This window comes from Amblyomma mixtum, chromosome 4, assembly GCF_055824585.1.
Source record: "Amblyomma mixtum isolate Tamu chromosome 4, ASM5582458v1, whole genome shotgun sequence".
Taxonomy (NCBI): domain Eukaryota; kingdom Metazoa; phylum Arthropoda; class Arachnida; order Ixodida; family Ixodidae; genus Amblyomma; species Amblyomma mixtum.
Genome location: NC_143015.1, coordinates 114,220,601 through 114,233,849, shown reverse-complemented (window position 1 = coordinate 114,233,849; position 13,249 = coordinate 114,220,601). Strand labels below are relative to the sequence as shown.

The 13,249-nt window shown below is 47.4% G+C and overlaps 1 protein-coding gene across 1 annotated transcript in view; it reads right to left on the bottom strand.

The window, feature by feature from the left end:
* LOC149347955 (lysosomal alpha-glucosidase-like) overlaps nucleotides 1-13,249 on the bottom strand; it is a 28,334-nt gene that overhangs the window by 3,540 nt on the left and 11,545 nt on the right. The window contains exons 10-17 of the mRNA XM_089587793.1: nucleotides 12,794-12,910; nucleotides 10,547-10,749; nucleotides 9,514-9,647; nucleotides 8,327-8,478; nucleotides 5,655-5,803; nucleotides 3,565-3,649; nucleotides 2,109-2,290; nucleotides 1,818-1,906 (exon numbers count right to left, since the gene is read on the bottom strand). Of these exons, the coding sequence (XP_089443919.1) occupies nucleotides 1,818-1,906; nucleotides 2,109-2,290; nucleotides 3,565-3,649; nucleotides 5,655-5,803; nucleotides 8,327-8,478; nucleotides 9,514-9,647; nucleotides 10,547-10,749; nucleotides 12,794-12,910 (1,111 nt within the window). The remainder of the gene's footprint in view (nucleotides 1-1,817; nucleotides 1,907-2,108; nucleotides 2,291-3,564; nucleotides 3,650-5,654; nucleotides 5,804-8,326; nucleotides 8,479-9,513; nucleotides 9,648-10,546; nucleotides 10,750-12,793; nucleotides 12,911-13,249) is intronic.

Below are 13,249 nucleotides of genomic sequence, written 5' to 3'. Positions count from 1 at the left end.
ATTTTCCAGCTCCGAACATGGCAGACCTAAGCGCCCGTAATCACGGACAGTCCTGTATAAGCACCCGAGAAAGGAAAACCGTATGCTAGGCTCGGTAAGAAACCACCACCGACAGTAACTTCATGCTCTCGACCTAGATGCAAGACATGCAAACATTTACAAAGGGACACTACGGTTAAAAGTACGGCAAGCGATTTCAGTTTCGATATTAAGACCAGTTTTGACTGCACATCGTCCAATATTATCTACATGCTCCAGTGCTCCTTCTGCCATAAACAATATATCGGAGAAACCGGGCAAACAATGAGTGCCAGATTAAACGGGCACCGGGCTGACACAAGACGGAATGAACAGAAGGCAGTGTCGACCCATTTTAATCAACGCCATCACAAATTCGACGAACTCAAATTGTTCATTCTTCAGTCAGGCTTCAAATCGACTAGGGACAGAAAATACAGAGAAGCATTCCTAATCTACAAATTTAAAACGCTGCAACCAACAGGGATTAACATGTCCAGAGGAAACCTGGAGTCTCTCAGGTACATTCCAGGGGTAGCATAATTTTAAATTAGCAAATGTCTTGCACGCGGTCAGACCATTTCCTAGAACCTCGCATAAGTATATTATCGCTCTTTGCACTCTTCCCACGTTATATCTTCCACCCCATTTCCGGCCTTCTCACCCCTTTTTTTTCTCCTAATCCCCTACTATCAGTTCTCGGAAACCATGACGTTCCTGTTACCCCCTCCGCCCCACCTTTTGGCTTTCTCTGAACTCGAGCCATTCCCCCCCCCCCCCCCCCCCCCTTTTGGAAATGCCCCTCCTTCCAGTGCCAGCCTATGTTGTTTGCCGTCTTCTCATTTCCCTGTACCACGCTGACTAATCCTCTTATCTGAGTTTTTCAGGTCCTACAGCGCCTCCCCCCGTCGCAGCCCCTTCAAAGCTTTTGTTCATTACACACCCCCCGGATATAAGTTTTTCCACTATTGCAGCTTAACGAATCAAGGTTCACCTCCCTCCCCTTCCTGACACGCATCCCCTCTCACACCCCTTTCCTTCCCCACCCCCGGAGCCTTCCTCCTCGGAGTGAAGGCCCTATTTAATCCCTGCCAATGATGAACGCTTTGCCCAGACGAAGACAAGTCCCCTTGTCGAAACGTTGGCTCAAGCAACCTGAGGTTTTCCCCTCCCTTGTTCACTTTGTGAACACACAGCTGAAGAACGACGTAGGACACGTGCTTGTCCTACGTCGTTCTTCAGCCGTGTGTGTGCTTTTTCAGCGCTACTGTTTTCCTTTCTCGAGTACAATGAACCACCTAGCCCAAATAGAAGTAGGTCTAAATTGGTTTGGTTTGGTTTATTGGGGTTTAACATCCCAAAGCAACTCAGGCTATGAGGGACGCCGTAGTGAAGTAGTTCTAAATTATTCGTGTATACGCCTATATGGTTTACAGAGTTCGTATTTCGCAATTTCTATCCATGCCAACAGATCACATGATACGGCTCTCAAGCCCCTATTCTTTCGACCATTTATTCAGCCACATATCCACATACGAGGCTCAAGGAGTAATAGACACCAAGTAAGAAACATCTGCATTTTCCAGCAGCATGCGTTTTCCAGCTTATTGGTCCTGCATAGCTTCCACTATTTTGATACTACCGAGCAGTACAGGCCTCCCAAGGTCGTGCGAATACGTCCAGCCTGCTTATACTAGGTGAACGCAGCCTACAAGAGAGCAACCGAAGCACTTTTCAGGGAGCTGTGTAGTTCTTTGCATAGCAGTAATATGAAACCCCATAAAAAAATGTAGGCTTACCGACGTACTCTCCGTCGTCCCAGTAGAGCTCGCCAGTCGCCAGCCCATCGTGGTTCTGGGCCACCAACAGGTTGAATGGCTTCAGTCGGCTGCGAGCGAAAGTGGTTCAAGAGTGGTGCAACGTCACTACAGCGCCCTGTACCGCTCTTCATACTGATCTCTGAGCAAGTTCATGCAAAGGCTCCACAAATAGCAGTTTTCGTACACGAGGACAAGCTATCAATAATTCTGCGCATCACTATACGGCGGAATGTTAAACAACCCGCACAGAAACATTAACAGTGCAGCCACCTGGCGGCGGTGGTCTGGGCGGGCTCCTGCGATGGTACCACGTGACCGCCACGTATCAGCAGGCAGATGGAGTCGTTGAGGGGCGTCATCTGGAAGTCCTCGCCAGCGCTGTGGTACGGTAGACCCAGCATCACGTCGTACCAGATGCCTCGCGGAAGGTACGGCTTCACTCCGGTCACATTCTGGGCGAGTAATGCAAATTCACGTTCGGTCCCGGGTGTTTGCCGTAGGTTTCAGCACAATGTCTTTGGTCTAAACTATAGTTTGGACATTAAGTGAAAGCAACTTTTAGGACAACTAAGCAATGAGGGCAGGAAACAAGACACATAAGAAAGCGTCACGCAAGAGTGGTTCGTTCGAATCAAAGCCTTAGCTATGCAGAGAACTGTTAGAGGACGGCAGAGTATTGCGTTTCTGCTCTGTTTCCATTCCGTTTTATGTCATTCCGCTTTATGTCAACGGCTGAAGCGATGCTACGCCTTCACCATAGTTAGGCATGCGCTTAAAAGGAATAGTGAACACGGGTACGATGTGGCGAACCAGTGGCGAAGAGCTTGAAAATGATAAAAGGAAAGAACCGTTTTATTGTCCCAGCCCTGGAATGAAGTGGTGGGTGTATCGAATCAACAACTACTGCAAGCTGGCAAGGGAGAAACCGAGAGGCAGCTGACTATTTGTCCCCAGTTCGTTCATCCTTTCACCGCGCTCACTGTGCCAGCTACTACTGATGGCGGCAACACAAGTTTATAAAATATCTCCGCGCTGAGAAAATTTCTTAATAAACACCATAGCATCGTACAAATTTGGTAAGTTCGCTAGCTTATACACATCACATATCAAGTACAGCATCATAATGTGGAGCCTGCGTACAGCAACTTGTGCATTATGACCAGAGCTGCCACTTACTAATTCCCAAATGCCGTTGCTTATGTACAAGATCCTGCGTTCTCAGTGAACATGGGCTCATTCACGTGAATGCTAAAGGTACAAAACAACTCCTGCGGTAGTGCCAAAACGTAAACGCGAGCATATATTGCCTTGGTCTTTTCATGTGACGTCAAAGGCAATACGCTGTAGCACCGCTCGATTTAACAGTGCGTAAAGCAATAAGCCGCTCAAACGCGAATGGTTTGGTTTGGTTTATGGGGATTTTATGTCCCAAAGCGACTCAGGCTATCAGAGACGCCGTAGTGAGGGCTCCGGAAATTTCGACCACGTGGGGTTCTTTAACGTGCACTGACATCGCACAGTACACGGGCCTCGAATGGGTGTGTGCCCTCTTCCATTATCTACCAATATGGCAGCCGTGATTTCCACCGTGCAAGCCACCTTAATAAGCATTAGTGACATCAGCGTTTAGCGCTTTTAATGCCGGTCAGTGCGAAGTGGTCCGCACTGACGCTACCGCTGCCGCAATCGTGACGTCATGCGCAGTATCTGTGTACGTAACACTTACGGGCTCCAAGATGGGGAGGACGAGCAGCGCACTGCCCCAGAGGAACTGCGTGTCGACTCCGTAAGTGTTGACGTCCTTGGGAAACCTGCAGGCGCAGATTGCACGAAGGCTAGTCGACATCCACAACTTCATTCAGTTTCTCATTCGTCGTTCGCCATGAGAACCTCGGCATGTAGTCGCTTAATCAGGGTATTCGCTTCTAAGCCTTGTAGTGAGGTTCCAGTAGTTCCAACAGTTGCAGAGAACAAGACCAGAGACCTTGTTACTTTGAAGAGATTTGGAGATTTCGGACGCAAGGAATGCATTAAGAGCCCCAATGTTTGGCTCAGAAGCAAACCCCCTGAGTGCTAAACTTTTTACTAAGGCTGTACTTTCGTTAACGTCTCCATAATGCGGCTTTCTTGTCGCTGCTTAAGCTTACCGCTACTAGCCGGCCTGGCTCGAGCGCGTTGTGATTAACGCAGTTATCGGGCTTCTTGGTGCTCTGAACAAACTGACAGATCAAACCAGGTATGCAGCCCGCCGTGCTCAACTTTGCTAGGGATCCGCCATCACGCCATGTGTCCCGGCAAAGAGGAAAATAAGGGCACCTGTTAGAAAACTTAAGCCGGTACTTGAGATCACAGAAGCTGCCTTCAGTTTCACAGAGGTTGATGGTTAGTATTCGTACCTATCGCAATGTAGGCTGATTCGGCATGTATTCTAGATATCGGCTTATGCAGACAGTGTAATTGCTCTCTGAGACGTGTGTCCCATTCAAGTGCCTCAAGAAATGGTTTATCGCGCTCTCATTTTGACAAGTGACCAGTAACGCTGCCAGGCATTTACACTTCCCTACTACTATTTTTAAAGAACATGTGAAAGTGGGCAGCACAGACGACTCCGTGATCACTCCTGTACTACATAGTAATACTTCACCGTATACCGACCAGGCATCTTCCGCGATTAGGTCTATGATGATCAGAACTGGTTAGCAGGACAGAAATGGCGCACTAACTGTAACGGTTCCAGTTTCCGCAGTAGAGGGATCGGCCATGTGTTTATGCGCGTTATATAACTTGTTATATAACTCACATATAGCTCGTTATAAAACTCACATCGCACAGCATACGTGGGCAAGTTTTGCATTTCATCTCTTGAAAATCTCATCGCTAACGCGATTAGATCCCGCAAATATTTCTTCAACAGCCGAGCGCCTTAATGATGACAGCTCGCAAGTAGCGGACTTGTACACTTTCTAAGAAACCACTCTACTTTATCTACGAAAATCGCCTCCCTCCCCATGTCCTCTTCAGACCGGAGAGCGGGCTGCTCCTCCAATAGACCGCAACTTGTCCTTTAGCCTCACCGTCTACATTATATTGTCATGTGTGTTATTTGTTATTTTCCACTTAACGTCATCTTCAACCAGCGGGGAGCCGATCACCGGCAAAGAGGAAGAGGCTCGGTGGGAAATCTGCTCGTGAGCCCGGCCGCGACCGCTTGGACTGTCTCTGGCGCCTGCTCTCCTGTGGTCCTGGTCCTCTAGTGTCCCCACGACCCGCGTCGTTTGAACGACCCTTGACAATATCACCCATTTTACGATGCCCATTAACTGACACTACACCCTGTCATTATCCTGTATAGTCTACAAAGGGGCCCTCTTTTGTAATGTTCACATTGCCGATGTGTTTCATAAACTAACATCTTTCATTAAGAAATGAAATGACATCCTAGTCGAAGTCAAGAGGAAGAAATGGGCTTGGGCAGGGCATGTAATGCGAAGGCAAGATAACCGCTGGTCCTTAAGGGTAACGGAGTGGATTCCAAGAGAAGGCAAGCGTATCAGGGGGCGGCAGAAAGTTAGGTGGGCGGATGAGATTAATAAGTTTGCGGGGATACGGTGGCCGCAACTGGCAAAGGACAGGGTTAATCGGAGAGACGTGGGAGAGGCCTTTGCCAATCTGTGGACGTAGTAAGGCTGAAAACAATGATGATGATGATTAAGAAACAGGACAGTCTTCAAAAGCGCTCAAAATTCGCTGAAAGGCAGAAGCTGCACTGACTACATCAGCCGCCAAGATGACGGACGAACAAAGGGCGTATCTTACTCGAAGAACAGTGGCCGGGCAACCGTCTCGCCGAATACGTGGCTGCGGTAGAAGAGCGTGTACAGGTAGGGCAAAAAGCAGTAGCGGATCTTCAGCGTCTTCTTGGCCGTCGCTGCCACAGAACCCCCCATCGCCGCCGGATCTTGGTCCTGCAAGCACCGCCTTTATATCACTTTTTAGGTTTTACGCATACGACCGGCCCAATTAAATAAGGAGACTGGGAATATTTGTCCACCATAACATAAGTTCCTGTACAAGGAAATTTTTTTTGTATGCACCGATGGCACCACCACAGACATGCCCGCAGTGAAAGAAAGACCAGAGATTGAATACTATGCACGTATAACCGGCATCCCTTGCGCCATCAATCCTACCACTACCATAGCTCTTTGCATTATTTGGAGCTTCACTGTGATCGTGTCATTATGGAATATACAATAGACAATCTACTGTTATTGGAGTTTTTGCATGCAGAAAGATATACTGAAGAGAACGCCGTTGTATAATATGAAGCGTCTGTGCTGTGAGAGATTACGATGTGCCAGAATGGTGCTGGAACTTTAGAGAAAGCATTCACAATGAGGTCTGTGACCAGAAATGTTGGGCGTCGAGTGGTTCTCAAGAAGCGTAGGTCGAGTGTTTTTTATTTATCCTGCGAGTTCCTGGGAACACTTAAGTCTGCAGCACGCTGTTTTGGCACAAAACCGCGGACACCGCAAATTATTCACGTGGTGAGTGTGCCCAAAATAGCGATGAACAATGGCGCAACGAATAGGCGCCAATGGTCTTTGCAGACGTTATTCGAAAGCCGTTGCATACCTGCGTCATGTTCCTCAACCGGCATGCAGGTTATGGCGAGCAGCATGTCCATAGATGCGCCTTCATAAGTAATTTCTGGTTGATATTTAGAAGGCGTCTTTTTTTTTATTTCCTGCTCTATAATCTCCCTAACAATATTCCTAGTAATTTCTAGAACAGTTTTGCAGCAATCACATATAGAGAAGCTAAGTGGAATTTCTGTTGCGACAGAATTATTAAAGATTTGGCACGATCGACAGATGACAGAACAAAACTGGCTCCAAAACAAAACGCGGTGGCTCAGTGGTTATGGTGCTCGGCTGCTGACCCGAAAGACGCGGGTTAGATCCCGGCTACGGCGGTTGAATTTCTTTGGAGGAGAAATTCTAGAGGCCCGTGTACTGTGCGATGTCAGTGCACGTTAAAGAACCCCAGGTGGTCGAAATTTCCGGAGCCCTCAACTACTGCGTCTCTCATAGCCTTAGTCGCTTTGGGACGTTAAACCCCATAAAACCAAACCAAAACTGGCTCCTTCCCTGGCACAGAAAAAATTTCTCGCCGCAGCAACCTACATAAACGTAGTGTGGGCAGATTAAAAGGAATAAAAATAATTCCTATCGCGCACCGCCGCAACCGACAGCCAGACGGCTGTAGTCCAGGAGCGGCTGTATCTCAGCCATTACATTTAATTGCACAATCACTAAAGCACAGATTTCGTTGATCTTTGAAGCTCGCTTGACCTTGAAAATCGAGCCTCGAACCAAAACCGAAACCGAAGTGCTATGCACCTAATCCTGATGTAGTTACCAGAGCTAAATGCTCCGTCATTTTTTTTAACGTTTCCTAACAAAGAGGGGAAAAATTTGATGTGGCTTAGCCCCGCTAGGCCAGGATATACACAGCGCCAGCCCTTCCAGCTTTCCAATAAACCCCTCTTCACAATGTTTACTGTCACGATGGAACAGAGCAGAGCCTAGGCGCGCCGCTGTTCGCATTTCTTTTCTTTTATTTATTTATTTATTCAGAATAACCTAAGCGCCAAGCAGGGCATTACGTAGGGGGGGACTGATGAAAAACAAACAAGCGTGCACAAATTTTTTACAGAAGAGCAGAAAAAGAAGCAAGCAAAAATACACTTGCAAACAGGGCAAGAAACATTCCAAATAAATTCATAGAATACAAAGACAAGGGATCAGCACTGAGCAACAATAAAAATAAACATATAAAATATAAAACGCGCAAAAAAAGCTAAATTTACAAACTATTATTGGTTGAAAGAAATGTGAGTAAAGCAGACTGAAAAAGTGTCAAGTTTGGCATTGACACAATGCTAGATGGCAAGGAATTCCACTCATTTATCGACAGAACAAGAGGTGAGTTTTGGTATTTTTTTGTGCGCGCGAACACTGGGCCGACTTTGTAAGCATGATCTAAGCGAGATGAAAAATGGGGCGCAGGTGTGATAGTAACTTGAGGAAACGGCAGGTCGCCGAGATACAAAGTACAAAGTTTTAAACACGCTTTTACTTCGTTGGTAGCAAAAAGATGCTACAGTCGTCCGTGATGCATTATAGGACGACTGTAACGTCTTTTTCTTACCACCCAGGTAAAAGCGAGTTTAAAAGAAATTCCAACAGCGGAGCGCCTAGGCTCCGCTCTGTTCGCGTTTCTTTCCAGCGTGATAGAACGTTAGGCGCCGAGCATAATATGCTTTTAGAGCATAACATGCTCGGCGCCTAACAACCATGGCAACCGGTTGCCATGGTTACGGCGCATGCGCAGTAGTGGCCCGCGACGACCACCCGAAATGCGCCGCTGACTAGCATAGTGTAGCTTTCGCTACAAAAGTGCAGCAGAATTTCCGATTCACTCACGAGGTTTCCCTTGGCGTTGTGGTTCCTCGCGAACGGATAGAAGGCTCCCAGCGCCTGCCACCGGTTGCACAGCTCGCTGGTGGTGTTGTCCCAGAAGCCGCAGATGTCCGAGCCGGTCAGCGGGATGCCCAGGATGTTGAATGTCAGCATTGCTGCTCATGGGCGAAAGAACATTAACTCGATTTCTTGGAACTCTGGGGCAAACGATAGCCTTTGCTGTATGCATCTGTACGAACCCGGCGCAGAAACGAAGGTGAACTCAGAAACAGTACAGGAACGCTTGGCTCTTGCACCACGTCTGCAGACTGTAAGGCGTATTCCTAAAGGACAGATATGCCTTCATAGAGAGGCTTATATTGTTAGGCATGTTCATTAACACTTTATCTTATTGAGCATTACCAGACTGCGACGGCACATAAATGATGTACAATGTCCTGCGTCATTGTTGCAGGTCTTTGCTGCGCATATGGCCTCGCTCATATCATAACGGATAAACTGTAAAAAAGCTGTCAAATTAATTTGACGTCGGCCCTAGGCAGTCTTGTCGCTGCACGCAGTTGCGTTGTACCATACCCATATAGAAGCAAGCTATTTGTATTCAACACACACAGCCGCAGTATGTAGTTGGAGCGCTCGAATCCACTTCCCGTGCAATTAGTTCATACTACAACTATTCATGATCTATTTATGCTGCCCGGTTGGTTCTTGAGAGAAATGAAAGAAAAGTAACTGTATCAACGATTCACTGGATGCGGCCTCTTGTGCGGCAAGAGTTGTGCACACTACCGCAGCACCCTGCTGTGGCGGCGAACGGCTGATATTATAGAAGGGCTTCTGCTGTCGTTGTTATGCTGTCACAAATAAGTAAGCGCCGAGACATCAGTGTATCTGTGCATACCTCTCCGTACGCGGACATGCAGCCCTCAGATCTTTTCCGTTATGTTTGGAGCTGTAGAACAATACTGTTACCCAATGGACATTTAAACTACCTTGAACGTCCTGTGGATGTCCAAGATGTCTGCAGGACATCCAGGGAAGGTTCAGTGCCCACCGGGTAGTATACGCCATTTCATTCCGCACAGCTAGGATGCCAGTGGCGTAGAATTAACAATACATTTCCTCGAAAGCACAAAGGCATCGGTGTGTTTGGGCCCGCTTCAAGTTCTGTGTGAAACGCGCACACGTACAAGGAATGGAGGCCCGCATGGAGTCCCAGTCGGACTCGATGTCTCCGCTCCAGTGGCCCGAATAGCGCCCTTGACCCGAGAAGGTGGAGCGCGAGATGATGAATGGCCTCCGAAGCAGGATCTGGCGCAGGGAGCTGTGCCAGAAAGTAATTGGTAGCTTAGAATGCAATGCAAGACGACTTGTTTCCACAAGTTCAGAAACAATTTTAGTTTCGTTCCGAAAGTGCACAAATTCATTTATTACTTGCTAAAGCAACGCTGTGGGATGCGATGTGCTTTGGAGCAATTCCGGCCACGTGAGATTTATTGATAAACAGAACAGTTTGTTAAATTGAAGGTTCCTTATTTCTCCATAGCCACCGATAAACGAAGCCGTGCTGAAGCAACAAGTCCCCAATGATGTAAACACATATTCCTGTCAGTAGCACGACAGTCATGTAATTTACCACGGAGGAACGCGGAAATGAGGATTCTTTGTATTCTTTTTTTCGACACTAGTTGGCACGTAAAAGTAGTGCATTACAGATAGTAGATGGGTCCTTTAGAGAGGACTCCCCGCTCCACATAAGTACCGCGGGTAGTAGAGCAGTCGAAAAAAATTGGCTGATGGTAGAGCATGGTTAAACCTGGTAAAAAGCGATAGCTTCGTCTTCGGTCTCTTCTGCACGTCGCCGCAGCATGGTTTCATTCCAACGGCGATCTCTGGATTCCTTCAGCCGAGCCGACTCGTCCATCTCTAGCCTGGGCTGCACCGACAAACGCTTCGCCTCCTCTCCGCTCTACTGTGCATGTGCAGCTGTCGGTTGCCATGACAACGGCTATGCTCTCCGGCACCGCCACGGCTGAGGCGCAGCCACGCTGACGGCTTGAAACCTGGCGCAGTGACGCTATCTCAGCGAGACGTCTCTGAGAGGTTTTTGGTTTGCTGGGATCGCTTCAAAACCTTCCAGTGCGACTAGCTGTCTTGGTTTCCCTTGTATGTTGGATGCCTTGAAGACCAATGCTAAATGGATGCAGTAGAAGGGGAGCTCACTCGTATGTGCGCAGGGACTCGGTGAGCCCGTACAGGTTGTGCAGGTTGTAGTGCCTGGACAGGTACTGACGGCCGGTCATGCACAGCGTCTTCGTCCTTAGCGCCTCGATCCCTTCACCGGGCAGGTAAGGAGGCTCCTCGAGTGTCGACGCCGGGCAGCCCCGTTCTGAGCCATTGTACAGGCTGGACGGCTCGTTTAGGTCCTGTCAGACAAACCAAAACACCTCTTTGAAATTCCTCCGCTTTTCTCACCTTCATCAGAAGACGACATGACAAGAGAATATGCGCTCAATTATGCTTAATTTTAACGTTTGTTTCCTTCGTTATGTGTTCTCTTTAGAAGAAGCTCTAAAGAATTTCACAGATTTCAAACACAATAGCTACAGCCCAAGCACTACTCGCTAGAACACGCGTAAAGTGCACACAGGAGAAGCAAATTTAAAGGTGGTCCAACAGGATAGCTAAGCGGGCGAGTTGGTGATACATCATGCAAAATACAGCGTGAACAAACGGGGACGAAAGGAAGAATACACAGGAACAAGCCCTGACTCTCAACTAAAGTTTAATCACAGGAAACACGCTTATAAAAGGAAAAAGAAAACAAAAAACAACAAAACCATAACGGACGTGCTATTAAGTGATGTCCAGATATGCAACATCACAGTCAAGCTGGAGCAGGGATGGTTTGCTGACACACAATCTTGCTTTCTTTGCCATATTATACGCCTCGATGATTTCCCTGGTCAACTGGATATCAGGACATCACTTAGTAGCACGTGCGTTCTGGTATTGTTGTTTTTTGTCTTTTGTTTTCTGTTTCCTTTCATGAGCGTGTTTCCTGTGATTAAACTTTAGTTGCGAGTCAGCGCTTGTTCCTGTGTGTTCTTCCTTTCGTCCTCGTTTGTTCGCGCTGTTTTTTGCTTAATGGCAGTGGTCGGAGGGAGTGTTATAGCGTATAAGCCTATACAATGCAGCAAGTCTATGTCAAATTCAGTCTTTATCGCCGCATGCCACTGGCCTAAGTTCAGATACACCCTCCGCTACGGCGATATCAGACACTGGAAATACGGGATAAGGATGGATCGAAATGGGGGGAACATAATTGTTCTATTCAATCTCATGCATCTCTCAGCGACTTGAAGGTCGAGCTTGTTTCGTTATAGAAAGTCATTTAATCAGAAAGGACGCTTCTTTCTTCGATTATTAATGGCATCCAGAATAGAGGAGGCGCCTAGCACTAGAACTTTTTTCGAACACCTATGTAAGGGATCGGTAGTGTACGCGGGGTCATCGGAACGCGGCTGAGGGCGCTCAAAGCGAAGCGTCTCCTATTTGGAACGCGGCCGCTCGCGAACGCGCCAAGAAGTACGGGTGTCCACCCCGCCCCGCGGTACCGATTCGCGCACGTGCTGGCACGAATGTCTATTTGTGTTTGTTTTGATATATTCTTATCCAGAATAGAGGAGGCGCCTAGCACTAGAACTTTTTTCGAACACCTAGATCCTACCGTAGTGCCATTTCACTTAGTCTAAATCGGGAAGCTACCAATATTCAGGCAAGCGCAGGCAGTACACACGATTAAATTCCTCTACCCGTTTCTCTTTTTTTTCTGTTCCTCGTAAAAAATTGCGAGGACACTTTGGCGGCTAAAGTGTTGAGAGGCGAAAGCCGAGGACACTATTCCATGACGACTTCCGGTGGATGTGACGTCACACCGTTCCTGTAGCTATATCGATACCCAAATCATACATCTTTCGGAGGTCTTATGTGTTAATTACGCCTAATTACACATTTTTCCACCTAATTTGACACAAATCCAACGTTTTCCCGCCCATTCTGTGACAATTTTCAATTTTCACTATGCCGTGACGACTTCCGATGGATGTGACGTCACACCGTTCCCGTGCCTAATCGACGACCGCGCTATTTCGACGCAATTTCGACATTTTTGCCTATAATTAAATAACGAATTAATCTACACTCATCAAACTTGGCTTCTAGGTTCATTTTTTCCTCCTCTATGTGAAGCAACCCTTGGTTTGTTTCTATATTTTTTAGTTCCCGAGGTAAATGCGTGCGACACGCTTGGTTAACGGACGACAGTATGAGCCATTAAAGGCTTTCGCCTTAAAATAAAATATGGTCTTGTTTCACCGCAAGGGTAAATTAGTTGACCGAACCCACACTTATATTTCCTTAAGTTTTCGGAGTCAAGAAGATGGATGCAGTCAGGAACCGTGCACTTACGAGCCAGAGCCCGTCGAAGGGCACCACGTCGTGGAAGTAGGAGAGCATCTTGGTCCAGTACTCTCCGCTCGCCGGGTGCGTGAAATCGGGGAACACCAGACGGCTCCGGTTGCCGACCTGTGAGAATAAGCCCCCTCTATTTACTTAGATATATTTAATGTGATAACGACACCGCTATCTGAAGAGCTCAGTCATTGTGAACAAAGCATGGGCATCACCGTCGAAAAGACTTGCGAAAACGCTATGCTCTTATGGGCGTTCATTCTTCATTATTTATTTCATTTCTCTCTACGGAGAAAATGGAGCAGGAGCTCAAGGATTATGGCTTGACAAAGGTTCTTGCCCAAGGTAGCAAAGCTCAGCACACAGTGCACAATGCTCACATCATATGTACACAGCTGAAACACTTGAAGAGTCACCACATGTGAGTAGGAGCATTCTAGTAAAAATAAATAC